Here is a 27259-nt window from a genome sequence, read left to right as displayed (position 1 = left end):
TAAAGCACTGACTTTATAAAGCACTGGTGAGGCCTCACTTGGAGTATTGTGAGCTGTTTTGGGCCCCTTATTATAGAAAGGATCTGCTGACACTGGTCAGGGTTCAAAGGAAGTTAACGAAAATGATTCCAGAAAATGAACGTGTGGATAGTCAGAGGCTTTTTCCCAAGGCTGAAATTGCTAACACGAGAGGGCACAGTTTTAAGGTGCTTGGAAGTAGGTACAGAGGAGATGTCAGGGCTAAGTTTTTTAGGCAGAGAGTGGTGAGTGCGTGGAATGGGCTGCCAGCAGTGTAGGCAGAATGGATAGCGTCTTTTAAGAGACTCCTAGATAGGTACATGAAGCTCAGAAAAATAGAGGGCTATTGTAACCCTAGGTAATGTCTAAGGTAAGGATATGTTCGGCGCAGCATTGCCGACTGAAGGGCCTGTTTTGTACTACAGGTTTTCTATGTTTCTATGATTGAACGGCTTGTCATGTAAAGAGCTTTCGATGGTTTTGGGCCTGAATTCACTGGAATTCAGAAAAATTATGCATGACCTAATTGAAACCTACAGATTGTGGAAAGACCTTGACAGAGCAGATTTAGCCTATGATGGGAGAGTCCAGGGCCAGAGGACATAACTTCCAAATAGAGGGCCATCCTTTTAGAATGGACACGAGGAGGCATTTCCTTAGCCAAAAATCTGTGGAATTTGTTGCCACAGGCAGCTGTGGAGGTCAAGTCGTTACATATATATAAGGCAGAGGTTGGCCGGTTCTTGATCGGTCAGGGCATGAAGGGACATGAGGAAAAGGCAGGAGATTGGGGCTGAGAAGGAACACAGATCAGCCATGATGAAATGACGGAGAAGGGTTAATGGGCCAAATGGCCAAATTCTGTTCCTATAACTTATGATCTTCTGGTCTTATTCCATCTCCAATAGGAACGGTTCAGAGGGATATGGCTAAACATGGGCAAATGAGATTAGCCTGGGTACGACTCTCCTTCCTGTCTATGACTTTCAATAATATCCCTTGAAGAACCAAATGTATTTATAGTTCATGGTTTCATAAAATTTTGTTAGCTATCTACCTTTCTATGAAGTGAATTTTACAGGGTTTGTTGCTGTCTCACATTTTGTTACAAATAAAAAGAAATCATTATCCTGAGCATTAATCTGCCTCAGTTATTTAGGATAGTTCTAACATTGGGTTAATGTTCCTTTAAATGGATCTATTTTCTCAAAATGATATGCTTGATGACATTGTAGGGATGGATTAACAATTTTGACCTTGAGGGAAGGAGAAACAAATGAAGAAGAAACATTTTTACATTCTTGAATTTACCAATTTATAATGTACTATTTGATTTGCATTGCTGTATCTCTGAGGGACAATGCAATCTGTAATTTAAACAAAGTAGGAAAATTAATGATTGAAGATGCAATCAAGCTGCGGTCACTGATTGTCACCACAGTGACCTGTTCTTCAATTTTTCTTATTTCCACAATGAAAGCACAAGCAGTGTTACATTGATTTAGCCCAGTTGGATGATCATCTCAAGCACCAGTAAGGAAAAAAAATCCTTTAATAACCTGAGGAAAGGATTAACTGCAATAGTGTCATACATCACTGAAATAACCCGCTGGCTTATGGAATAACTGAAAGTCAAAGTTCAAAGTAAATTTATTATCAAAGTAGATATATGTCACCATATGGGATTCATTTTATTGTAGGCATTCATTGTAGAACAAAGAAATACAATTGAATCAGTGCAATGGGGGTAATGGGGGTAATGACAAAGAAATGGCAGACAAACTTAATAAGTATTTTTGTGTCAGTCTTTACTGTGAAAGAACACCAGCAGTGTGCCAGAAATTTGAGGGTGTCACAGGGCAGAAGTGAGCATAGTTGCTATTACTAAAGAAAGTGTGCTTGGGAAGCTGAAAGGTCTTAACATAGACAAATCACCTGGATCAGATGGACTACACTCCAGCGTTCTGAAAGAAGTAGCTGAAGAGATTCTGGAAACATTATAATAATCTTTCAAGAATCAATCCGTTCTGACATAGTTCCAGAGGACTGGAGGGAGGCAGAAGAAAGAAGGCTATAGGTCAGACAGCCTGACTTAAGTTTTTGGGAAGATGTTGGAGTCCATTATTAAGGATGATGTTTTGGGGGCACTTGGAAGCACATTATAAGACAGCTTGGTTTCCTTAAGTGGAAATCTTGCCAGACAAATCTACTGCAATTCTTTGTAGAAACAGCACGCAGGATAGACAATGGAGAGTCAATGGATATTGTTTACTTGGATTCTCAAAAGGCCTTGAACAGCCACACATGAGGCTGCTTAACAAGATAAGAGCTGATGGTATTTACATGAGAGACTGACATGGATGGAAGATTAGCTGAATGTCAGGAGGCAAAGAGTCAGCAGAAATGGTGCCTATTGGGCCATAAAAGGAAACTAGTAATGATCCCCAGGGGTTGGTATTAGGACCACTTCTTTTCACGTTATAAGTATGTCATGATTTGGGTGCCGGAATTGGTGGTGCTGTGACCAAGTTTGCAATGATCCAAAGAAAGATGGAGGGGTAGGTAGTATTGATGAAGCATGGAATCTGCAGAAGGACTCAGACAGATTCTCTCAATGGGTAAAAAAGTTGCAGATGAAATATAATATAGGGAGTGGATGGTTAAAATTCAAAACTCAGGTAGAAATAAACTTGGGAGTCCTTGTGCAGGATTCCCTAAAGGTTGACCTGCAGGTTGAGTAGGTGGCAAGGAGTGCAAATGTAATGTTAGCATTCATTTTGAGAGGAGTGAAATATAGAATATAAGAGAAAAGGTGTGATGGTGAGGCTTTATAAGACATTGATCAGACCACAGAGCATTGTGAGTAATTCTGGACCTCTTATAGAAGAGAAGATGTGCTGGCATTGGAGAGGGTCCAGAGGAGATTCATGGATGAAAGGGTTAAAATATGAGGAGTGTTTGGTGGTTCTGGAGCTGTACTCACTGGAGATCAGAAGAATGAAGTGGGATCTCGTCGAAACCTATTGAAAATCGAAAGGCCTAGATATGGATGTGGAGAGGATGTTTCCTATAGTGAGGGAGTCTAGGACCAGAAGGCACAACCTCAGAATTGAGGGACATCCAATTAGAACAGAGATGAGAAAAGATATATTAGCCAGAGGATAGTGAATCTGTGTAAATGCTTACTTAGATAGAATTGAGGGTTGAGGATGTTTCCCAGAGGGTCTAGGATCAGAGGGCACAGTAAGAATAGCTGGATGCCCTTTCAGAACAGAGATGAGAAGGATGATTTTAGCCAGAACGTGGTGAATCTGTGGAATTCTGTGGAGGCCAAGTCATTGAGCATATTTAAAGCAGAGGTTTAAATTAGACAGAGATTAGTCAGAGTGTCAAAGGTTACAAGGAAAAGGCAGGAGAATGGGGTTGAGAGAGATAACAAATCAGTCATGGTGGAATGGTCAAAGCAGACCTTATGGGAAAGTGGCCTAATTATGCTCCTCTGTTTTATTTTCTATGGTCTTAACTACAAGGCTCTATTGATTCAAGATGGTGCCAACAAACTACACGACCAATGGTGATATCCTGCTGACAGCTCACAAAACTACTTTTACTTCTTCTTCTTTCAAATATGATTCTACTCCTAAGTTGCATGCAACTTACGTGCTAATGGTGTGGTTTTGGGTTGACTGAGCAATCTAATGCTTTGCGCCGAAGGAGTTCAGTGAGGTTTGGAGTGAAGTGTGCGTCACGGAGCCCTGGAAGTCTGGAGATGAGGCCTGAGCCCAAGGTCAACTCCCTTGCTTCTCTCCATTGAGGCATCAAGCAAATCTGAAGTCAATGAGAACAAGAATGGAGGACAGGCTGGTGTTTGGTGCTGTCTGCCTGCATTTGATTGGTCTTCCTCTCTCTCTTGCTAGTTGCTATCAGAAGAAAGTACAGGAGTCTTGAGATCCATATTGCATGGATTGATTTGGTGAGACTCATGGTTACAGACTTATTTTGGGGTTTACGTGTGATTCTGGATTCAGATTATTCTTTATTTGCTTTCTTTTGAGTGGGATGATCAATGCGGACTGGGGTGGTTCGGTGAAGAATGGCTCTTGGCCTGCAATGGGCTAGTAGTATGATGCTGAACTGAACTAAGCTGAATATTACTGGAATCCTGAGTCCTGGTTTTAAGTTTGATATTCTGTGTGCATTTTGCTATTTGTGTAATTTGTTCTTTTATCATGCGTTGGGCATTCGATCTTTTCTTGAACAGGTTCCATGGTATTTCTTTATTTTGTGATTGCCTGGGAGAGGATGAATCTTAGAGTTGTATTTTTGTACATACTTTAATAATAAATGTACTTTGAATCATTAAATCTTCTTGAATATTTGATTGAATCAAATTCCAGCACCACTTTCTGCTGCAAGTTCCAGATATCAACTTTCCTTAATATAAAATACTTTCCCATCAAACATCCTTTTAAATTTATTCCTTTCACCTTATACCCTACATCCTTTCATGCTATTCGAAGTTTCTACCGTGGAAAACAATTGACTGTCTACCACTTCTATGCCTCATAATTTTACATACCTCTCTCAGGTTAACACCTCAACCTCCTTTGCTCCAGGGAGAACCCAGTTGATCCAATCTTTCCTATAACTAAAATCCCCAAGTCTGCTCATTATTACCACATGTATTGAGATACTGTGAAAGCTTTTTTTTGAAGATGTTCTAACAAATCTGATCATTACACAGTGCATTGAGATGGTAAAACAATAACAATGCAAAATAAAGTGTAAAAGCTACAGTGAAAATACAGTAGAGGTGAACAATAAGGTGTAACATCATAACAAGCTAGTTTCTGTGGTCAAGATTCCAATTTATCTACCTCATCCTGGACTCAGTTGACCCCAATATTTTAGGCGAGTCTCACTAAATGGACCTCATCAAAAGCCTTCCTGAGGTTCGTGTAGTCGGAATTCATCACACTAGCCTCATCAATATAAAACTCAGTCAATTTGATCAGAACTGAGCTGCTCCAATCAAAGTCCATCTTTGAATAATTCTTGGCTTTCTGGTTGAAGATTGGATCTGTCCCCCTAATAGATTCCTCAAGGTTGATGTTAGATCTCAGGACTGTAATTACTAAACTTATCCCTGCTGTTTTTCTCAAATAAAGGAACTGTACTTGCAGTAACTTCAGTAATTTGGTGCCACAGATCTGGCCAGTGAAGGTTCAAACCTCTCTGTCAGCAACCTCCCTCACCTTCCATTGCTACCTGGAATAGACAGCACTTAGAACATTATAGCATAGTTTAAGCCCTTCAACCCACGATGTTGTGCCAACTTTTTAATCTAACCCTTCCCTCACAGATAGCCCTCCATTTTTCTATCATCCATGTGCCTATCTAAGAGTTTCATAAATATCCCTTATGTATTTGCCTCTAACACCACCTATGCAGTATGTTCCACACTCTCACCACACTCTGTGTAAAAATTATCCCTGACATCCTCCTTATACTTACGTCCTATCACCTTAAAATTAACCCAACTTACACCTCATCGAGCCATGAGGTTCTAACCGCCTTTAAGCCTGGTGAGATATCTAGTTACCCCTCCTCTTCAATGGTAACTTTTATGAGACTTTTATCATTCACTTTCCTGAATTCACCAGGTACAATGTCCTTCTGCTTAGTGAATATACACACTCAGTAGTCAATTTATTAGAGATCTCCTGTACCTAATAAAGTGACCACTGCGTGTATGTTTGTTGTTGTTTTGCTGCAGTAACCAATCTACATCAAGGTTTGACAGTTGTGCATTCAGAGATGCTCTTCTGCACACCACTGTTGAAACACACCGTTACTTGAGTTAGTGTCACCTTCCTGTCAGTTTGAACCAGTCTGGCCATTCTCCTCTCACCTCTCTCACTAACAAAGCATTTTTGCCCACAGAACTGCAGCTCACTGCATTTTTTTTTGGTTCATCACATCATTCTCTGTAAACTCTACAGAATGTGTGCATGATAATCCCACAAGATCAGCATTTTCAAACCACCCCATCAGGCACCATCGATCAGTCCATGATCAAAGTCACTTAGATTACAATTCTGCCCTATTTCAATATTTGGTCTGAAAAATAACTGAACCTCTTGACCATGTCTTCATGCTTTTCTGCACTGAATTGCCACCATATGATTTTTTGATTAGATATTTGCATTAATGAGCAGGTGTACCTAATAAAGTGGCCATTGAGTGTAAATGGAAAAGTAAAAACAGAAAATTATTCTTGGAGCTGCAAAGTCATCATTCAGGCACATAATCTGTATCTTTTAGCTCCATGCACGGATAAAGGTCCCTAATGGATCATGCTCTATTCCTGCTTGGCCTCATGTAATTATAAAATGCTTTCTGATTTGTCTTAATCAAGCTTTGTATCCCCTATATTTACTACATTCCCAAAGGGCATTTGCCCTTTTCAGTTCTCTTTATGTGTTATATGCTTCCTTTTTTAATGCTTTATCTATTCTTCAATGTGCTTCACATTCAAAGCTCCTTGAGCCCATTATGGGAGCACGTTTACCTAGTTCAGTTTTGAAAGGCTCTTTCTTAGCAAATATAGACTTATTTCTTTCCTCTTGGTTTGACAACAGGGGTTGGAATGTGATGCTGAAGTTGTGGACAATGGTGTGGCCAAATTTAGAGTATGATGTGCAGTTCCGGTCACCCTCCTGCAGGAAAGATATCAAAACCTGGAAAGAGTGCAAAGGAAATTTACAAGGATGTTGCCAGGACATGAGTTACAGAAATAAACTAAGTAGTTTAGGACTTTATTCCCTGGATTGCTGGAGAATGAAGGAAGTTCATATGAAGTTGTACAACACTATGAAGGATTATACATAGGGTGAAATCCTGCAGGTTTTTTCATCTCATGTTAGGTGAAACTAGAATGAGAGTTCATAGGTTTAGGCTGAAAGGTCTAAAGTCTGTTGCAGGGGAACGTGAGAAGGAGCTACTCATCAGGAGGTGGTGCAAATCTGGAATGAGCTGCCAGTGTAAGAGCTAGTGTACGGGTTCAATTGCAACTTTTCAGACGAGTTTGGATAGGTACGTGGATGACAGGAGTAGAGATGGCTATGGGCCAGGTACAGGTAGATGGGCACAGGCAAAAAACTATGCCAAAAGGCCTATTTCTGTGCTGTAGTGTTCTGTTCTGTAAGATATAGACGTCTGTCAAAACTACCAACCCAGTTTATAAAGGCTAAATAAAATAACATCAGTGTCTCCAAAGTTTCACTGAGAAACAGATTACAAAATCCTTTAGCTCCATTTAGACCACATAGAATAGGACCATTCAAGAGTGACAGTGGGAAAGTGTGTATGGAACCGGAAGAGATAGCAGAGGTACTTAATGAATACTTAGCTTCAGTATTCACAGTAGAAAAGGGTCTTGGCAATTATAGGGACTTACAGTGGACTGAAAAGCTTGAGCATGTAGATATTAATAAAATGATGCGCTGGAGATTTTGGAAAGTATCAAATTGGATAAGTCACTGGGACTGGATGAGATGTACCGTAGGCTACTGTGGGAGATGAGGGAGGAGATTGCTGATCCTCTGGCGATGATCTTTGCATCATCAATGGGGAGAGGAGAGGTTCTGGAGGATGGGTGGGTTATGGATGTTGTTCCCTTATTCAAGAAAGGGAGTAGAGATAGCCCAGGAAATTAGAGATCAGTGAGTCTTACTTCAGTGGTTGGTAAGTTGATGGAGAAGATCCTGAGTGGCAGGATTTATGAACATTTGGAGAGGCATAATATGATTAGGAATAGTTAGCCATGGCTTTGTCAAAGGCAGGGTGTGCCTTACAAGACTAATTGAATTTTTTGAGTATGCGACTGAACACATCGATGTAGTGTGTATGGATTTCAGCAAGGCATTTGACAATGCAAGGCTTATTCATCAAGTACGGAGGCATGGGATCCAAGGGTACATTGCTTTGTGGATCCAGAATTGGCTTGTCCACAGAAGGCAAAGAGTGGTTGTAGACGGGTCATATTCTGCATGGAGGTCAGTGACCAGTGGTGTGCCTCAAGTATCTGTTCTGGGACCTTTGCTCTTCGTGAGTTTTATAAATGACCTGGATGAGGAAATGGAAGGATGGGTTAGTAACTTTGCTGATGACATAAAGGTTGGAAGTGTTGTGGATAGTGTAGAAGGCTTTCAGAGGTTACAGTGGGACATTGATAGGATGCAAAACTGGGCTGAGAAGTGGCAGATGGAGTTCAACCCAGATAAGTGTGATGTGGTTCATTTTGGTAGGTCAAATATAATGGCAGAATATAGTATTAAGACTCTTGGCAGTGTGGGGGATCAGAGGGATCTTGGGGTCCGAGTCCATAGGACACTCAAAGCTGCTGTGCAGTTTGACTCTGTGGGTAAGAAGGCATACGGTGCATTGGCCCTTATCAACAGTGGGACTGATTTTAAGAGCTGAAAGGTAATGTTGCCGCTATATCAGATCCTGGTCAGAATAGATTGAGTGAACTCAGCCTTTTTTACTTAGAATGACGAAGGATGTGAAGTGACCTGATAGAGGTGTATAAGATGATGAGAGGCATTGATCGTGTGGATAGTCAGAGCCTTTTTCCCAGGGCTGAAACAGCTAGCATGAGAGTGCACAGTTTTAAGGTGCTTGGAAGTAGGTACAGAGGAGGTATTAGGGGTATTTTTTTAATGTAGAGAGTGATGAGTGCATGGAATAGGCTGCCGACAACAGTGGTGGAGGTGGATACGATAGGGTCTTTTAAGAGTCTCTTGGATAGGTACATGGAGTTTAGAAAAATAGAGGGCTAAGGGTAACCCTAGGTAATTTCTAAGGTAAGGACATGTTTGGCACAACTTTGTGGGCCGAAAGGCCTGTGTTGTGCTGGGTTTTCTATGTTTCTATATTGTCTCATTGATTAGGAATGAAGTTTTAGGCAATCAAATATATATTTTATCCTATATCAGTTATATTCAACAATTTTATTAATTACTGATTCCTAGCAATGTTGGTCATTTTTGCCCATTCCTAACTGTTAAGAGCAACTTTCCTGACCCATTGTACTGTTGAGTAGGAGGTTCCCAGAAGCAATGAAGGGAGTGGAATGTACAATTATTGGAGTTACTCCTTGTATGAATACACACTATGTAGGGAAGGTGAACTAGTTTAACTCTTGAATAACACACATACAAAATGTTGGAAAATCTTAGCAGATCAGGCAGCATCTAAGGAATGGAATAAAGACTTGGTGTTTATGGCCAAGGTTCTTCACTAGAACATCCCAGCAAATGATTTAGACTTGGTGTTTCAGGCCACGTCTCTTCACCAGGATTTAATTTAATTTTATCTTTCTTGGGTTATTGAATTACCGACAACATCAGCAGTAGCTGACTTACAGTAATAAGGAGCTGCTCTGAGAGCATTCAGTGACACTGAGTATACCATTGTTAACCTAGCTCAGCCTGAGATTATTCAACATCTTATCCCATATCGTAGTAAAGCAGTTTGTCCTGCTGTTTCACATTCGCGCTTGATCCAGACCTCGGGTGTGTTGGGCCTGTGTTGGATTTGTACGTCCAGATTCCACCCCCCCGCCCCCCAGTGCCCTGGTTTCCTCATTCCAAGTTCAATTATCATTCAGCCAGACATGAATATGAGTCCTGAAGAAGAATCTTGGCCTGAAACATAGACTATCTATTCATTTCCATAGATGCTGCCTGACCTGCTGAGTTCTTCCAATGTGTGTTGCTTTATATCTGTGGACTTTCCTGTGTTTATACATGAATATATCCAAACAAAACAGTGTTCCTCCAGGGCCAAGGTGCAAAACACATTGCCAGCAGCACATAGCACACTGTACTTAGCACAAATAGCATATATAGTTATGATTTTAAAAAAACATACTGTCACAAAAAAAAGTCCAATTTCCTGAGTGGCATGATTGTAGAATTGATGATATGTTGTGCTGGTCCAGCTTGTTCCACCACCAAACAAATACTGGAAGGCAGCATCAACTGGCAGCTCCAAAGTATAGGTTCCAGTATGCCTCATTGAGGCTCTCCTACACCACCTCAGAGTCTCCTCTCCTGGCCTTGCATTATCAACAACGCACTAACCAAGCAACCAAATGGGTTGTCCTTCCATACATTTAAAATATCTCAGAAATGACAGCCTGACTGCTCCGAGAACATAGATTTTCAGTTGCACGCAGGCCAGCAGCAATGTTGAGTAGAGTATTTTGCAGAGTGAAAGAATAAAGCAAGTTATTAGACAAAGCCAAAGTGGTCTACAAAATCCAATGCAGGGACTGCAAGAAATATTACGTAAACCGGACTGGGAGAAAACTATCCGTAGGATCCATGAACATCAGTTGGCTGAAAAGTGGTGTGACCAACTTCCCCAGTCTCTACTCATGAAGTTCGAGAGGGACACAAATTTGACTGGACATCAGTGAAAGCCATGGGGCGAGCAAACATGTGGCATGCAAGAAAAGTCCTAGAAGCAAGATTTTCCAGGAACAATTCCATAAACAAACACATCGACCATGATAATATTTATGAGTCAATGCGGGCAAAATTTCAGACCACAACGTACGGAGTCCATCACATAGTTGATCAATGATGAGATTTCCTCCCCACATTACAACTGAGTTTCTGAAATGACATCCAATCAGTTGGTTGAAAAGTACATAAACGTCAAGCATTCAGTGGACACACCACAATCAACCGCACACTGCTGATATCTTCTTGCATGTGACAAAATACTTGCAAGAAATTTGACAAGAGTGGTAACTGTGTGTCTTTGGAACGTGGGAGGAAACTGGAGCAAGCAGAGGAAATCCACATGGTAACAGGAAGATCATACTTATATCCAGTGGCAGGAGGCGAATCCTGATTACTGATTGCTGGAACTGTACAGCAACTGCACTAACCACTGTGCTACAGTGCCATTAATGATGAATAAAATAGCAAAGCAGATTTGATAGGCACGTATAAGAATAAGTTGTAGAGCTACAGATAATTTAGCAGGGAAGTGGATCAAGTGAAATTGTTCTGTGTGGCAATATGCATGTGATAGACTGAATTCTTCAACCTTAGTCACATAAAATAAATATTTTAAGCCCATTTGAGGTAAAAACTAAAAAAAAACATGTCCATGTTGTGGTGGTGAAAACTCTGCATTTGCAGAGTTGTTCCTTGCTTGCTACTAGGAGCCCCTGTTTGGAACATTCGGTTTAGTATGTGTGTCAAAGGTGATTAACGCTTTACTTCTGCAGAGCAACGCTCTTACGAGAACTGCAACAGCTTAGTAATTAACCGCAGCCTAGAGTTTCTGCCTTAGACCGAAGAACAGCCTGTTTCAGCTAAAACTGCAGTCTAAGATGTGACATACGATGTTAATTACTTTCATGTACGTTAAACCGTTTCATCTACCTGTATAAAGGTCAACTCGCATACGCGTCTGGTCAGAGTCAGTCTCTCCACCGTGAGGGTTGGCTCTCCGTGATCATCACGACAATAAAGGTTCTCGCTGTGAACTGAGCCCAGAGAGTCTCTGTCTCTTTTATTTTAAGTAAAGTGTTAAAACTCTGCTACAACAATATAGAGAAATATGATCATAACATGTGGGCTGCGTGATTGACACTTCTCACCTCTCACCTCCATTAATCACAATCACTTCCCTTCATTTGAATGTCAATACCATCAAATGAGAATTTCTCTCCATTTTTTTATTGACATAAATTTCATGATATAGTGTCAATGAGTCATAGAGTAATGCAGCTTGGAAACAGACATTTCAGTCCAACTCTTTCAGACTGACCATGGCATCCACTAAGCTGCATTTAGCCCATACCCTCTAAACTAATGGTCGCCAACCCGTCGATCGCGATCGACTGGTCCATCTTTGAGACTTTCCCAGTAGATTCCAAAAAAAAAGAAAAATAAGTAGACAAATACTGTTGAGAGATTGTTTCCGGGTTGTGGGGTTTTAGTTCCGTTCTTTCTGCCCAGTGCACATGCGTATAGCTCCCCTTCACTACACAGTGTAATTCAGTGGTCCCCAACCACCGGGCTGTGAGGAAATGACATAAGTCAGCTGCACATTTCCTCATTCCCTGTCACAGCCACTGTTGAACTTGAACCCACACGAGGTCATCAGTTGCCTAAACGCAGTGATACCCTTGTGCCCGAGATCACTGGTTTGCCTTGGGTAACTGGCCACCTCGCACGGTCGGCGGGAAGTGCCATTGCTACTGCCTGGAGCGCGGACAGATGGGCGCCGCCTCTAAACCTGTTTAGCACACCGAATGTTCGTGGGGAACCTGGTGCTAAAATATTCACAGACCTCATTTAGGCTCAGGGTTTCATAATTAGAACAGCTGCCTCACTGTGATCTACTCAAAGTCATCCCTCCAGCCAAACTTTTGTCAGCTGATAGATCCTACCGGGAGGGGGAGGCGTGCACCCTGTTGCACTTTTGCTCGCTCTCTCCGGACTGCGACCGCCAGGCCCCGGTACGGGGACCTCTGGCCCTCACCTTGTCCTCTCACCCCACCCAGGATCAGCCATGGGTGGGCGGGAGGTTGTCTAATGAGACAATGAAGCACTCAAACTGCTCCGGTACCCTGAGCCCAAGCACCTTGCACTTAAAGACATAATTGTTGAGTTTTGTGAGCGGAAAAAACGTGAGCAAGCAGGACAGAAGCTATGTGCTGAGAGTGACGTAAGCTAAATTGCGGAATAGACTGGACATAAGGAACCTGTTTCGAGTATCATTGTATTCCGGTCGTGTTTAACACCCCCATCCCCCGGTTGGCCAGTCCCCAAGAATATTGTCAATATTAAACTGACCCACGGTGCAAAAAGGGTGGGTACCCCTGGTGATTATACATTATTTTTACTTCCAGGTTGTGGGGTTTTGCTTCTGGTCTTTTCTGCCCCGGTGCACATGCATGTAACTAATCGATCTGGGGTCGACCTTGTCTTTCACTAAGGCCGAGGTAGGGGATCTTGGGCTTAAAAAGGTTGGTAACCACTACTCTAAACCCATTTTTTCTATGCATTTGTTCAAATGTCTTTTGAAAGTTGTTATTGTACCTGCTTCAACCACTGACAGCTCATTCCACATACAGTATGTACCATCTTCTGAGTGAAGAATTTGCCTTTAAAATATTTTGTTTTGAAAGAAAGTCTCTTTTAAATCTTTTTCATATCACTTTAAAACCTGTGCCTTCTAGTTTTTAGTTCCCTTCCTTGGGGGGCGGGGGGGGGGGAGACTATGTACATTCATCCTCTCTAAACCCCTCATAATTTTATACAACTCTATAAAATCACTCTTCAATTTCCTATTTTTCAAGGAATGAAGTCCTACTCTGTCCAGCCTCATCCTATAACTCAGTCTTTGAGTCCCAGCAACATGCTGGTAAATCTCCATGGCACTCAGTCCAGCTCAGTGGCAAATTTCCTAAAACAGGCCGATTAAAGCTACTTTGCTGTATTGCTGGGGCATTTCAGATACAAGAGGAGGTAGCGCTGGGCCTCTTAAATAACATTAAGTCGGTTAAGTTCCCAGCGCTTAATGGGATATACCCCAGGTTATTGAGAGAGGTAAATGATAAGGTTTCTCAGGTCTCGACCAAGATCTTTTTGTCCTCACTAGCCAAAATTTGGGAAGTGCCAGAAATAAAATCGTACGTTCTATAAATATTCAGCAGAACAGCCAAAATCTTTTCACAGAAATGAAGATCACAGTTCAAGCAATGACCACTGTCAGATCAAACCTCTATAGGACTGCCACATCCAATCAGGACTGGTGATGGATTATGAAACTGTTTAAGTAGACAGCAATTTCAGCAGATACAATAACAACATATAAAAGATAGCTGGAGAGGTATCTTATAGATGGGAAAGGTTGAGACTAAGCTGAAGAATGGCATTCAGCATCAGCCAGAGTTATTGGATGAATAGTATATCTTGGTATCTCTCTGAGATCACCAACATTGCAGAGGCTAACTCTCAGCCAACTTGATTCTCTACACATGGTCATAGGAACATATGGCATAGGAGCAGAAGTAGGCTATTCAGCAATCAAGTATGCTGTACCATTTGATCATGGCTGGTTTATTTTTCCTCTAAACTCTATTCTTCTGCCTTACCCATACCCCTATAGAATCTATCAACCTACGCTTTAAATATACTCATAGAAACCACAGTCACAGTAACTGGAAATTCCACCTGATCTCTGTTCTAAAGGGCATTGTTCTACTCTGAGGCTGTGCCCTCTGGTCCTAGACTCACCCAGTATTGGAAATATCCTGTCTACATCCACTTTATCTAGGCCTTTCAATATTCAGTTGGTTTCAATATGTTCCTCCTCACTCTTTTAAACTACAATGAGTACAGACCCAGAGCCAACAAAAACTCATCCCATGTTAAACTCATCCCTTTCTTTCCTCTGATCATCCTCATGAACCACCTCTGGATGTATCACATACTTTCTTAAATAAAGGGGCCAAAACTGTTTATAATACCCCAAACACGAGGAAATCTGCAGATGTTGGAAATTTAAATACTCCAAACGTGGTCTGACCAATGCCTTACAAAGCCTCAGCATTACATCCTTGCTTTTATATTTTAGTCCTTTTGAAATGAATACTAACATTACATTTGCCTTCCTCAACCTGCAAGTTAACCTTTAGGGAATCTTGCACTAGGACTACCAAGTCTCACTGCACCAAAGATTTCTGAATTTTCTTCCCATTTAGAAAATGGTTTACAACTTTATTCCCTCTACCAAAGTGCATGACCATACACTTCCTACACTATATTCCGTTCGCCACTTATTTGCCCATTCTCCCAATCTGTTCAAGTCCTCCTGCAGACTCCTTGCTCCCTTGACACTACCTGCCCCTTCACCTATCTTTGTATCATCTGCAAACTTGGCCACAAAGTTATCAATTTTCATCTTCCAGATCATTGACATCGAACATGAAAAGATGCATTCCCAATACCACTAGTCATAGGCAGCCAATCAAAAAAAGGCCTCATTTATTCCTACTTTTTGCCTTCTGACAGTCAGAAAATCGTTTGTCCATGCTAGTATCACAAAATGGCAGAGAACATTGGCTGAATTGCACAATATGGGATTTCAAAACAGTCCAGTTTATTACTTGTACTTTAAGCCCAGCTGTACCTTTAACCAAACTGCTCCAGAGCAATTACAGCATTAGCAATTACCAGAAATTTCTGTGGACAATTGCCCAGATGCTTCCTGAACAGAAAAAAAGCATGACAAATCCAACTTGGCCATTACCAGTCCATCTGTCAATCAACAAGAAAGCACAGGAAAGCTTTGATGCCACCTCAATTATTACCTCATCTCTAATGCTCAGTTTATGTTTTTCCAGGACTGCTCAGTCCTAAATATTGGGTCAAAGAGATAAGTTTCAGAGGTGAGATGATAAATTTGCCTTTGACATCAATGCATTATTTCACTGTGTGTGACCTCAAACAGCCCCATTAAAACTAAAATCAATGTGGAAGTTTCTACAAGGAGAGAGTTAAAATGGTGCGCTAACAGAATAAAATGCAGGCACTTTGTACAGCCTTTTCTATGTACGGAGGTTCAGTAAGGCAACAGTCGGGATATGCTGACAGAGACAGTGTAGTCACTCAGTCTGAACACAGCCCTTGAAAACCTAATCTTTCCCTGTATAGACTTTCTGTTTAAGCATGAGAATCAAGGTCATTAACAAACCAAGACAAGCTAAAGATGCAAATAACGCATTCTAGGATAACACTTACTATTGGACAGTTATTTCACTAACTCTCTAGTATTATTTATCTTTAGCACATAGATTTAATTGGTTATTACCACCTAAATTAGTATTATGATGGGTACTTAAATTATGGGGTTCAGAAGTGTAAAATTGAATCAATATTTGTATACAATAATCAATTTCAATATAAAAATAGGATTTCATGTTCAAACCTCAGAACAGTTGGTGACAGGAGCCATGTTGTTCTCTTGGTGCACAAGTAACTAAACTGTGATTGGGGAATGAGTGAAAGTTGTCAAAGCCTAGTTCATTGACAATGACTATAGTCACACTTCACATATAAATTGTCTGTTGATATCAATCAGCCCAGCTTGAGGTAATCTCTGATTGAGGTAACCACATGTTGATTTACAAATCTGATCAGTTTTTCTTTAAATTGCTTCAAAAGAAATCTCCCTCCTTTCCAAAAAAGGATTCTTAGAAACCTTAGAAATTGTTAGTATCCACTTCCAATCTCAACTTTTCATGTAATGATCAGACAAGCGATTCTGTGGACGCAGGAAGGAATCTTGGATGGTAGTTTGCCTCCCCAGGTGCCAGGGTCCGGCATGTTTCAGATCATGTCCAAGATATCCTGCGGTGGGAGGGAGAACAGCCAGAGGTCATGGTAAATATTGGTACCAATGACATAGGTAGGAAAGGGGAAGTGGTCCTGAAAAAAGACTACAAGGAGTTAGGAAGGAAGTTGAGAAACAGAACCGCAAAGGCAGTAATCTCAGGATTACCGCCTGTGACATGCAACAATCAGAATAGGAATAGGATGAGGTGGAGGATACATGCGTGGCTGAGGGATTGGAGCAGGGGGCAGGGATTCAGATTTCAGGATCACTGGGGCATCTTTTGGGGCAGGTGTGACCTGACAAAAAAGACGGGTTGCACTTGAATCCCAGGGGGACCAATATCCTGGCGGAGAGGTTTGCTAAGGCTACTGGGAATAGTTCAAACTAGAATTTTTGTGGGGTGGGAACCGAACTGAAGAGGTTGGGGAAGAGGAGGTTAGCTCACAATGGAGAAAGCTTGGAGACAGTGTGTGAGGGAGGAGAAGCAGGTGATAGAGAAGGGACGCGCTCAGACCAAATGCTTGAGATGTGTCTATTTTAATGCAAGGAGTGTTGTGAACAAAGCGGATGAGCTTAGAGTGTGGATCAGTACTTGAAGATATGATGTGGTGGCCATTACAGAGACTTGGATGGCTCAGGGACAGGATTGGTTACTTCAAGTGCAGGGTTTTAGATGTTTCAGAAAGGACAGGGAGGGAGGCAAAAGAGGTGGGGGCATTGCACTGTTGATCAGAGATAGTGTCACAGCTGCAGAAAAGGTGGATGCCATGGAGGGATTGTCTGCGGAGTCTCTCTGGGTCGTTAGGAACAGGAAGGGGTCAATAACGTTACTGGGGTGTTTTTTATAGGCCATCAAATAGTAACAGGGATATTGAGGAGCAGAAGGGAAACAGATCGTGGAAAGGTGTAATAATAACAGAGCTGTCATGATGGGAGATTTTAATTTCCCTAATATCAATTGGCATCTCCCTGGAGCGAGGGGTTTGGATGGAGTGAAGTTTATTAGGTGTGTTCTGGAAGATTTCTTGACGCAGTATGTAGATAAGCCTACAAGAGGAGAGGCTGTACTTGATCTGGTATTGGAAAATGAACTCGGTCAGGTGTCAGATCTCTCAGTGGGAGAGCATTTTGGAGATAGTGATCATAATTCTATCTCCTTTACAAAAGCATTGGAGAAAGATAGCAACAGACAAATTAGAAAAGTGTTTAATTGGAGTAAGGGGAATTATGATGTTATCAGGCAGAAATTGGAGGCTTAAATTGGAAACAGATGTTCTCAGGGAAAAGTACAGAAGAAATGTGGCAAATATTCAGGGATATTTGTGTAAAGTTCTGTGTAGGTACATTCCAATGAGACAGGGAAGTTATAGTAGGGTACAGGAACCGTGGTGTACAAAGGCTGTAATAACTCTAGTCAAGAAGAAAAGAAAAGCTTAGAAAAGGTTCAGAGAGCTAGGTAATGTTAGAGATCTAGAAGATTACAAGGCTACTAGGAAGGAGCTTAAGAAGGAAATTAGGAGAGCCAGAAGAGGCCATGAGAAGGCCTTGGCGGGCAGGATTAAGGAAAACCCCAAGGCATTCTACAAGCATGTGAAGAGCAAGAGGATAAGACATGAAAGTATAGGACCTATGAAATGTGACAAGTGTGTATGGAACTGGAGGAAATAGCAGAGATATTTAACGAATACTTTACTTCAGTATTCACTATGGAAAAGGATCTTGGTGATTGTAGAGATGACTTGCAGCAGACTGAAAAGCTTGAACATGTAGATATTAAGATAAAGAATCTGCTGGAACTTTTGGAAAGCATCATGTTGGATAAGTCGCCGGAACCAGACGAAATGACGAAATGTGCCCTAGGCTTCTGTGGGAGGTGAGGGAGGAGATTGCTGATCCTCTGGCGATGATCTTTGCATCATCAATGGGGATGAGAGAGGTTCCGGAGGATTGGAGGATTGCGGATATTGTTCCATTATTCAAGAAAGGGAGTAGGGATAGCCCAGGAAATTATAGACCAGTGAGTCTTACTTCAGTGGTTGGTAAGTTGATGGAGAATATGCTGAGGCAGGATTTAGGAACATTTGGAGAGGCATAATATGATTAGGAGTAGTCAACATGGCTTTGTAAAGGGCAGGTTGTGCCTTACGAGCCTGATTGAATTTTTTGAGGATGTGACTAAACACATTGATGAAGGAAGAGCAGTAGATGTAGTGTATATGGATTTTAGCAAGGCATTTGATAAGGCTTATTGAGAAAGTAAGGAGGCATGGGATCCAAGGGGACATTGCTTTGTGGATCCAGAACTGGCTTGCTCACAGAAGGCAAAGAACGGTTGTAGACGGGTCATATTCTGCACGGAGGTTGGTCACCAGTGGTGTGCCTCAGGGATCTGTTCTGGGACCCTTACTCTTCGTGATTTTTATAAACGACCTTGATAAGGAAGTGGAGGGATGGGTTAGTAAGTTTGCTGATGACACAAAGGTTGGAGGTGCTGTGGATAGTGTGGAGGGCTATCAGAGGTTACAGAGGGACATTGATAGGATGCAAAACTGGGCAGAGAAGTGGCAGATGGAGTTCAACCCAGATAAGTGTGAAGTGGTTAATTTTGGTAGGTCAAATATGATGGCAAAATATAGTATTAATGGTAAGACTGTTGGCAGTGTGGAGGATCAGAGGGATCTTGGGGTCCGAGTCCATAGGATGCTCAAAGCAGCTGCGCAGGTTGACTCTGTGGTTAAGAAGGCATATGGTGTATTGGCCTTCATCAATTGTGGAATTGAGTTTAGGAGCTGAGAGGTAATGTTGCACCTCTAGAGGACCCTGGTCAGACCACACTTGGAGTACTGTGCTGAATTCTAGTTGTTTCACTACAGGAAGGATGCCATGGAAAGGGTGCAGAGGAGATTTACAAGGCTGTTCCCTGGATTGGGGAGCATGCCCTACAAGGTTAGGTTGAGTGAACTCGGCCTTTTCTCCTTGGAGCAAAGGACAATGAGAGGTGACCTGATAGAGGTGTACAAGATGATGAGAGGCACTGATCACGTGGATAGTCAGAGGCTTTTTCCCAGGACTGAAATGGTTGCCACTAGAGGACACAGGTTTAAGGTGCTGGGGAGTAGGTACAGAGGAGATGTCAGGGTAAGTTTTTTACTCAGAGAGTGGTGAGGGCGTGGAATGGGCTGCCAGCAATGGTGGTGGAGGCGGATACGATAGGATCTTTTAAGAGGCTTTTAGATAGGTACATGGAGCTTAGTAAAATGGAGGGCTATAGCTAAGCCTTGTAATTTCTAAGGTAGGGACGTATTCGGCACAACTTTGTGGGCCAAAGGGCATGTATTGTGCTGTAAGGTTTTCTATGTTTCTAAAAATCTATTAATTATAAAAATATTTAAACTTCCCAACACAAAAGAATAATGACATAATGTTCATGGGTTCATGTACCATTAAGAAACCTGATGGGGGGGATGAAACTTCTTTTGAATCATTAACTGTGGGTCTTCAGGCTCCTGTACTTCCTCCCTGATGGTAGTAACAAGATGACGAGGGTTCTTAGTGATGGATGCCACCATCTGGAAACACTGAGTCCTCAACGATGTACCCATGATCAAGCTGTCTGAGTTAGTAACCCTCTGTGGCCTAGTTTGATCCTGTGCATTGGAGACTTCAAAGCAGGCTAGAAAGCAACCTGTCAACCTGTCAGAATCACACATCTATAGAAACTTACAAGTGTCCTTGGTGACATGCCAAATTTCCTGAAACTTCTAACAAAGTAGAGCTGCTGGCATGCTGTCTTCATGATTCTTCATGATATCATTGGCAAATTTATAGAGATGTTTGAACTGTGCTCAGGCACATAGTCATGTGTGTAAAGTCGAGCAATGGGCAAAGTACGGATCCTTGAGGTGTGCCTGTGTTTATTCTCAGCGAGGAAGAGCAAACAAGAGCTAAACAATTACTATTTTTAACACACAGGAGTCTACCTTTCCTTCATATACAATATTTCCATCATTAAAATCCATCTCAACATCCACACAGAAAATTTGATCTGGTTGTGCAACTACTGTGGCTATGACAAAGGTCTGAAATTGATTACTTTGTGCTGCCTTCCAAACATCTACAGTAAGATAATGCTCAAAGATTTCTATATCTTCCAGGACACAACAGTTTACCTGCTTAGTGCTTCTTCACCTCCTAAAGAATTCCTACTTCATACTGCCAGTGTACTATGGTGGTATTGAAGGCCAACTTAAGAGTAGGTAGCCCAGGCTTTTGACAGCATCTCACAAACACTGCAATGCTCCCCACTGGAAAAGGCAAGTGTAATACAAATACACAAAACCACTGCCACTATGTTCCCATTCATCTGTGATACAGTGGATTCCAGTTAATTGGGACACATTGGAATGAGTACATTTTAGCCCAATTAAGCAGCTGCCCCAATCAGCCAAAATAATTAAAAAGGTATTAAAAAAAAGGTGTGAAATGGAGACTGAGAGAGAGTCTGTGGTATGTCGGATAGAGCACAAGATAAAGGAGCAGAAGTAGGCCATTCGGCCCATTGAGTCTGCTCCACCACGAGTTAAACTATTCTCCCAACTAGTTCCAATTTCCAGCTTTTTGCCAATATACCTTGATACCCTGACTAATTAGATACCTATCAATCTCCTCCTTAAACACCCGCAGTAATCGGGCCTCCACAGTTGTACGTGGCAGCAAGTACACATGGATACCGGGTGAATGAGCAGTCTTTGGGGTACTGCAAGTCTGTGTCTTTATTGATGCTTTGCTGCACACTTGAGTGCTCAGTGGGGGGCACTGATGTTTGTTTTTTTGCTGGTGGGGAGGGGGTTTGTTGCCTTGTTGCTGCTTGGGAGGGGGAGCTGGGGGGTGGGTCTGGGGTTCTAACATTTAACTGTCATTCTTTCTTTGGGTCACTCTTCTGTTTTTGTGGATGGTTGCAAAGAAAAGGTATTTCATGATGTATATTGTATACATTTCTCTCACATTAAATGTACCTTTGAACAAGACAAACTACCATTTAACTAAGTAACAATTTATGTATTTAAATAAAATACAGAACAAATTAGAACAGTACCTATATTTCTACTGTACTATGTAACTGTATTAGTTCCTAATAATTGTTGAAAGAAGCATTTATCCAGTGTATGCTGCAACATGTTCTATTGATTGACTGTAAATGAACAAAATCTGCACTGACACTTAATGTCGATAATGGACTGCCTTTACACAATGCTTTCTATTATTGCATCTTCCAAATCTTCACCTTCATTGTAGCATTTGAGATGATACCTTCAAGTTCTTTGTAGTTCCTAACTTGAAGCAAGGAAACCTTTTGATTTTCACTCCCAGCTGTTGTTGGCATTTCCAAGTCTGAATATTTGAAACCACGGTGAGCAAAACAGTCCCAAATGGTCTTACTGCTTATTATCAACAACTCTCTGCTTTTTGAACACAAGCACATGCAAATGATGCTTTTTTTTAATAAACTGTCTGGTTCAAGTATGATATAGCATCTAATGGCCACACAAGTACACACGACTGAAACTAGTTAGAAACCGTTCAGCAACAGTCTCCTGTCCTAGTTAAACAACATGGTCTCCCAAATAAATGACGAGAATCCCAGGTATTTTCTTGATTGGTTTTTGTTCTTTAAGTGCTATTCCAAATAAGCAGCTGCCCTGATTAACCAGAGTTCACTATATGTTCGGAAATACACAACTGTGGTGAAAAATACTTAATTGTCACTTAATTCTGGGGCTCCTCACTTAACAACAGCTAGGAGTCATTTCAACAATGATGCACAGTAACTCAATGAGGAGGCCTGCTATTATCTATTGAAGGTGGTTAGCGAAGGAAAATAAAGACTGGTATTGCATCACCCTGTGAATGTAAGAAATAAAAAGACGCTCAGAAACGAGTTAATTCCAATATTTATGATACTAGACTCACTTGGGAATAAATTAGCCTGCTACAACTTATTTAATACTGACCCTTGCACACCCGGTGAGTTACAGAATCCAGCAATCACCTTTCCTTTGGTACCTTTCAAACATGAGTTTGTAGGCAAATCGCAGTCATTGTGTACCAGGTCTCAGCTCTATCCTCACAATCTATTTCAGGAACAGATTTAATTATGATGATTCTATAAAATGACTGAACCCTGACACCTGTGCATAAATTATACTCAACCAATTCCAAGAGCCACCATTATGTTTTTTTACCTATTATCTTGCCCAGGACGAGAGACTTGAGCCCATTAAATGCTGTGTCTGATGACAGCTTGTAGTTCATAGAATGTAAATGGTCAATCTGCAAAATATTAAACAGAGAGAAAAAAGAAACAATTAATACAAGCAGAAGATGCAGATGTTGGAAATCTGAAATGTAACAGAAAATACTGGACATCTGTGCAGCACAGTAGTGTAACGGTCAACATAAAACAGTGCCAACTGGCTCAGGGCCAGTTGCTGCCACTGTCTATGAGAGGTTATGTTTTCCCTGTGGGCATGTGGGTTTCCTCCCACTTTCCAAAGTCATATGGATGGGCAGGTTCATTGGTAGTATGGGTGTAACTGGGTACTTCTCCTGATGGTTACCTATCTATCAGAAGCCTGCACCTGGGTGTGACTACTTCAGTAAAAGAATCATCTGTCAGGTTTACCGCTTCTTGCATAGTAATGAATGCCTGTATTGTCATTCAGGAATTGAAGTTGGGTACACTCTGATCAGGGAGACTCATAGGTATCCTGAAATCCCACATCTCACAGGAGGAGGATTCCACTGCCTGAACTATTATCCTGCTTACACTTGTTATGCTGCTGACTTTAGTGCCAGCCAGTGCTTGTTGGCTGTGTGGAGCTTAACACGCTCTCCAGCTCTCCCCATGATTACTTATGATTCTTATGATAAGTAGGCTTACTTATGATTCTCTGCTTTATTCCCAAATCCAAAAGACATTTGGCTTGGAATCAGAATCAAAATCAGGTTTAAAATTACTATCATTTGTCGTGAAATTTGAGTTTTACAGCAGCTATTTATTTATAGCTATTTGTTTGTTTATTTGTTTATTAGGCAAATAGGCAGTGCAAAAAAAAGAGCAAAACATCATTGTCTGTACAGAAATCTGATGGCGGAGGGAAAGAAGTTGTTTCTGAAATATTGGTTGTGTGTCTTTTGGCTCTTGTACCTGCTCCTTATAAGAAGAGGCATGGCCTGGGTGATGGAGTTGCTTAATGATGGATGCCACCTTTTTGAAGCTTTGCCTTTTGAAGATGCCCTTTAAACTGAGGAGACTGGTGTCCATGGCTGAATTTGCAACTTGCTGTAGTTTTTTTCCAATCCTGTGCAGTGACCCCTCCATACCAGATGGTGATGCAACCAGTAAGAATGCTCTTCATGGTATATCTGTAGAAATTTGTGAGTGCTCTTGGTGACATACCAAATTTCCTCAGACTCCTAGTGAAATATAGTTGCTGCCTTGCCTTCAGTATGTTGGGCTCAGGATAGATCTTCAAAGATGCTGATACTCAGGTGACCACTGTAAATTGCTCCTGGTGAGTGTTGGAATTTGAGGAGAGTTGATTGGATTGTGGGGAGAATAAAAAATGAATATTCATAAATATTTCATGGTTAGCATGGACTCAATGGACCAAAGGGCCTTTTTCAGTACTGTGTCATGGTATGAACAAAATCTGCCTTTTCCATGATGTACTTGGGTTTACACTTTGGTTGTGCTAGTGAACTAGACTGCAGGATTCAATATCTTTTCCTAATGTGAAGCACCAACAGCTGCTTGGCACATCTAAGGTGCTATAAGTTAAATTCAATTGATTTTGATTTCCTACATACAGCTGTTCTGAAGGCACTTGTTCCAGCAAATATTTCGGCACCATGAACTTCTCTTGCACCGATCAAGTATAAAGTAAGCAGGCTTTCTCTAACTTGTCTCAGAATCAGTGATCTCTTCAAAGTGCTGAAATCAATGCCTGTGTGTGGTTTCTAAAGAGGCTTTCAGTGCCACGGATGGCCAATTACAACCGGATTTGTTTCTGTCAAAGAAGCAACTATCTGCTTATGCCAAGATAAAGCAGCAACAATTAACCAGCCTGGAGCATGTGGTGAGAGCAAAGAGCATCTATAATGAATGATAATATATAATAATGGCGCAGGTGCAAATTGGACACAGTGTAGTATTATGCAAAACATCCCACAGTTAATGCTGTAACTGCCAGAACACACTGTGTTACAGATGCAGCCCTGCATGTGGTGATTGGACACTGAATGGAATGTGTGTAAACACACTTGTGCCAATATTATTTATTCATGTTGCCCAGCAAATGGGGAGGAAAGCAGAGAGGGCCTCAGATCAGGAACATCTCAGGTTATCAGAGTTCCAAAGTTCAAAGTAAATTTATTATCAAAGTATGTATATGTCACCATGTACATCTGAGATTTATTTCCTTGCAGGCATTTGCAGGAAAATATAGAATTTATGAAAAATTCTAAATAACAAAGTCTGATGAACAACCAATCAGCAAAAGAAGACAAATCATGCAAGTTATAAAAAAGTAAATCAATAATATTGAGAAAAGGAGTTGTGGGTCCTTGAAATTGAATCTATAGGTTTTGGAGTCAGTTCAGTGTTGAGGTGATGGAAGTTATCCACACTGGTTCAAGAGTTTGGGAGGGTCATAGGGCAAGTTGAGAGTGGAATAAACTATAGCACTTAACTTGACCCCCATGAAGTCTTTCAACTACTTGCAAAGCTGAAGTCACCCGTGCAGTTCTGACTGCTTCCTGGCTTAGTAAGGCAACTCCAATGAACAGGAATACAAGAGACTGCAGAGAGCTCCCCTTTTTGGACTATGTTTATACTTTGCATAGCATTAGTAAAGGCAGCAGCAGGATCAAAGATCCCACCAACCCCAGACATTCTGCCTTCTCCATGTTCAACTGGGCAAAAGATTCAAAAGCTGAATGTATGTACCACTATGTTGAAGGACAGCTTTGTCCCCACTCTCATAAAACTATAAAAAATTCCTTAGTATGACTCTTTGGTCTCTTGACCTCACAATCTACCTCATTATGATCTTGCACCTTATTGTATATCTGCACTGCCCTTTCTCTCCAGCTGTTAAACTTTAGTCCCTATTTTTACTATTTTACTTCAATACACTGTAATGATCAAATCTGTATGGACATGTATACAAAAAAAGTTTTTCACAATTTCACAATAATAAACCAATTCCAATTTTAATTTCAGTTCCAAGGTACATGGAATTGTTAAATTAGTTTATTATTGCCCCACCATGAGAGACATTCACAAGAGGTGATGTCTCAGGAAGGTGGTATCCATCTTAGTGGATCCCTAGCATTTGGACCATGCTCTCTCTTTTGATGCCCCCTCCTCAGGCAAGATCTACAACTCAAGGGTCAACAATCCTCACTGCCATCAGGTTCCTGAGCTTACCTGTAAAACATTTGTATTAGATCTGACTATATTTATTTTTATCTGCATTAATGTTGTTATGTTTAATTTGCCATCTAAGTGTAACACCTATGTAGCACCAGTCTTATTTTGTGTGACTTGTCGTCACACCCTTTAGAGAAAATCAAATTGCACTAGGCACTAACAGGCAATCAGAAGAATTCAGGTATCAGAAGGAAGCAGTGAATAGAAAGCACACACTTCTGGAAATAAAATTTTGTTTATAAGAAAATCAATATGTACAAAATATTTACATGGGCAAGAACAATTCAAAATTCAAACATTCTGTTTAGGTTCCAATCTTAGATATCAAACCAAAACAAATTCTTTTTTAGTTAGAATCAGTGATATTCACTAGAATAACCTTTGATACTCCAATTTCTCTAATTAGATCTAGTGTTATTCCCTATTTCAAAGTTTACAGACCAAACTTTCCTTTTTACTTAACCCTGCTTAGTTAGAAAACCAAATATAATTCCTATTCTCAAGTATTATAGTTAACTTCAGTTTCAGTTCCAGGCAGTATATATACATGTTTAAATTCAAAAATGCTATAAAAACAGTTTAACTCCTTTAACAGCAATTCTCCAACATCACAACTCTAAAGTAACTTATCAAAGTCTGTGCAAAAATAATCAGTTCATGGAGAAAATCAAATTCAGATTCTTTGTTTGAAAATAAACATATACATCCAACTGTATTAAATCCCGCACTGGTTCTTCATCTGGGTAGCTCATCATCTTGGTTCATTGGAATGAAATAGTTTATCATCCACAGTAAGTCAATTCACAGACTTGTACAAAACTAGCAGTCAAGATTGGGCTAAGGTGTGTGTGTGTGTGTGTGCGCATGTGTGTATCTACCTATGAAACTAGCTTGGTAAGTTAGCAGTCAAGACCGGGATAGGATGGGTCTATCCATGAGACTAGCTTGAGAGGATAGCCATTGAGACTGGGCATGGGTACCAGAGCATCCCACACTGGCCGGTCACCACTCCTGAATTCAAGTGGAGAACAAGAGGGGAAGCAGACAAAGGGACATAGAGAGCTCCAGGGGAATAAATTTAACCTATTAGGTAAGAAAGAGACAACCAAAGGGGGAAGAAGGGATTGTAAATATTAGTTGTGAGATATTAGTAGATATTGTATAGTTGTTAGCAGAATTTTAACAGTGGATAATAACAATGGTAAGTATCATGAAGACAGCATTCAAGGTAGAAGGCCAAAGGACGAATCATCGTTCCAATCAAGGCCTACTTATCTGCTGACAAAGGCGCTAATGAATAAAAATGCACGAATGAAG

At 41.0% G+C, this 27259-nt stretch overlaps 1 protein-coding gene across 1 annotated transcript in view; it reads right to left on the bottom strand.

The window, feature by feature from the left end:
- Window positions 1-27259, bottom strand: part of LOC132394274 (contactin-associated protein-like 5) — a 1716192-nt gene that overhangs the window by 109387 nt on the left and 1579546 nt on the right. The window contains exon 21 of the mRNA XM_059970198.1: window positions 22692-22779. Within this exon, the coding sequence (XP_059826181.1) occupies window positions 22692-22779 (88 nt within the window). The remainder of the gene's footprint in view (window positions 1-22691; window positions 22780-27259) is intronic.

Source organism: Hypanus sabinus, chromosome 5 (assembly GCF_030144855.1).
Source record: "Hypanus sabinus isolate sHypSab1 chromosome 5, sHypSab1.hap1, whole genome shotgun sequence".
In the NCBI taxonomy this organism is placed as follows: Eukaryota; Metazoa; Chordata; class Chondrichthyes; order Myliobatiformes; family Dasyatidae; genus Hypanus; species Hypanus sabinus.
Note: the sequence above shows the minus strand (reverse complement) of the source record. Positions and strands in the feature narration are given on the sequence as shown.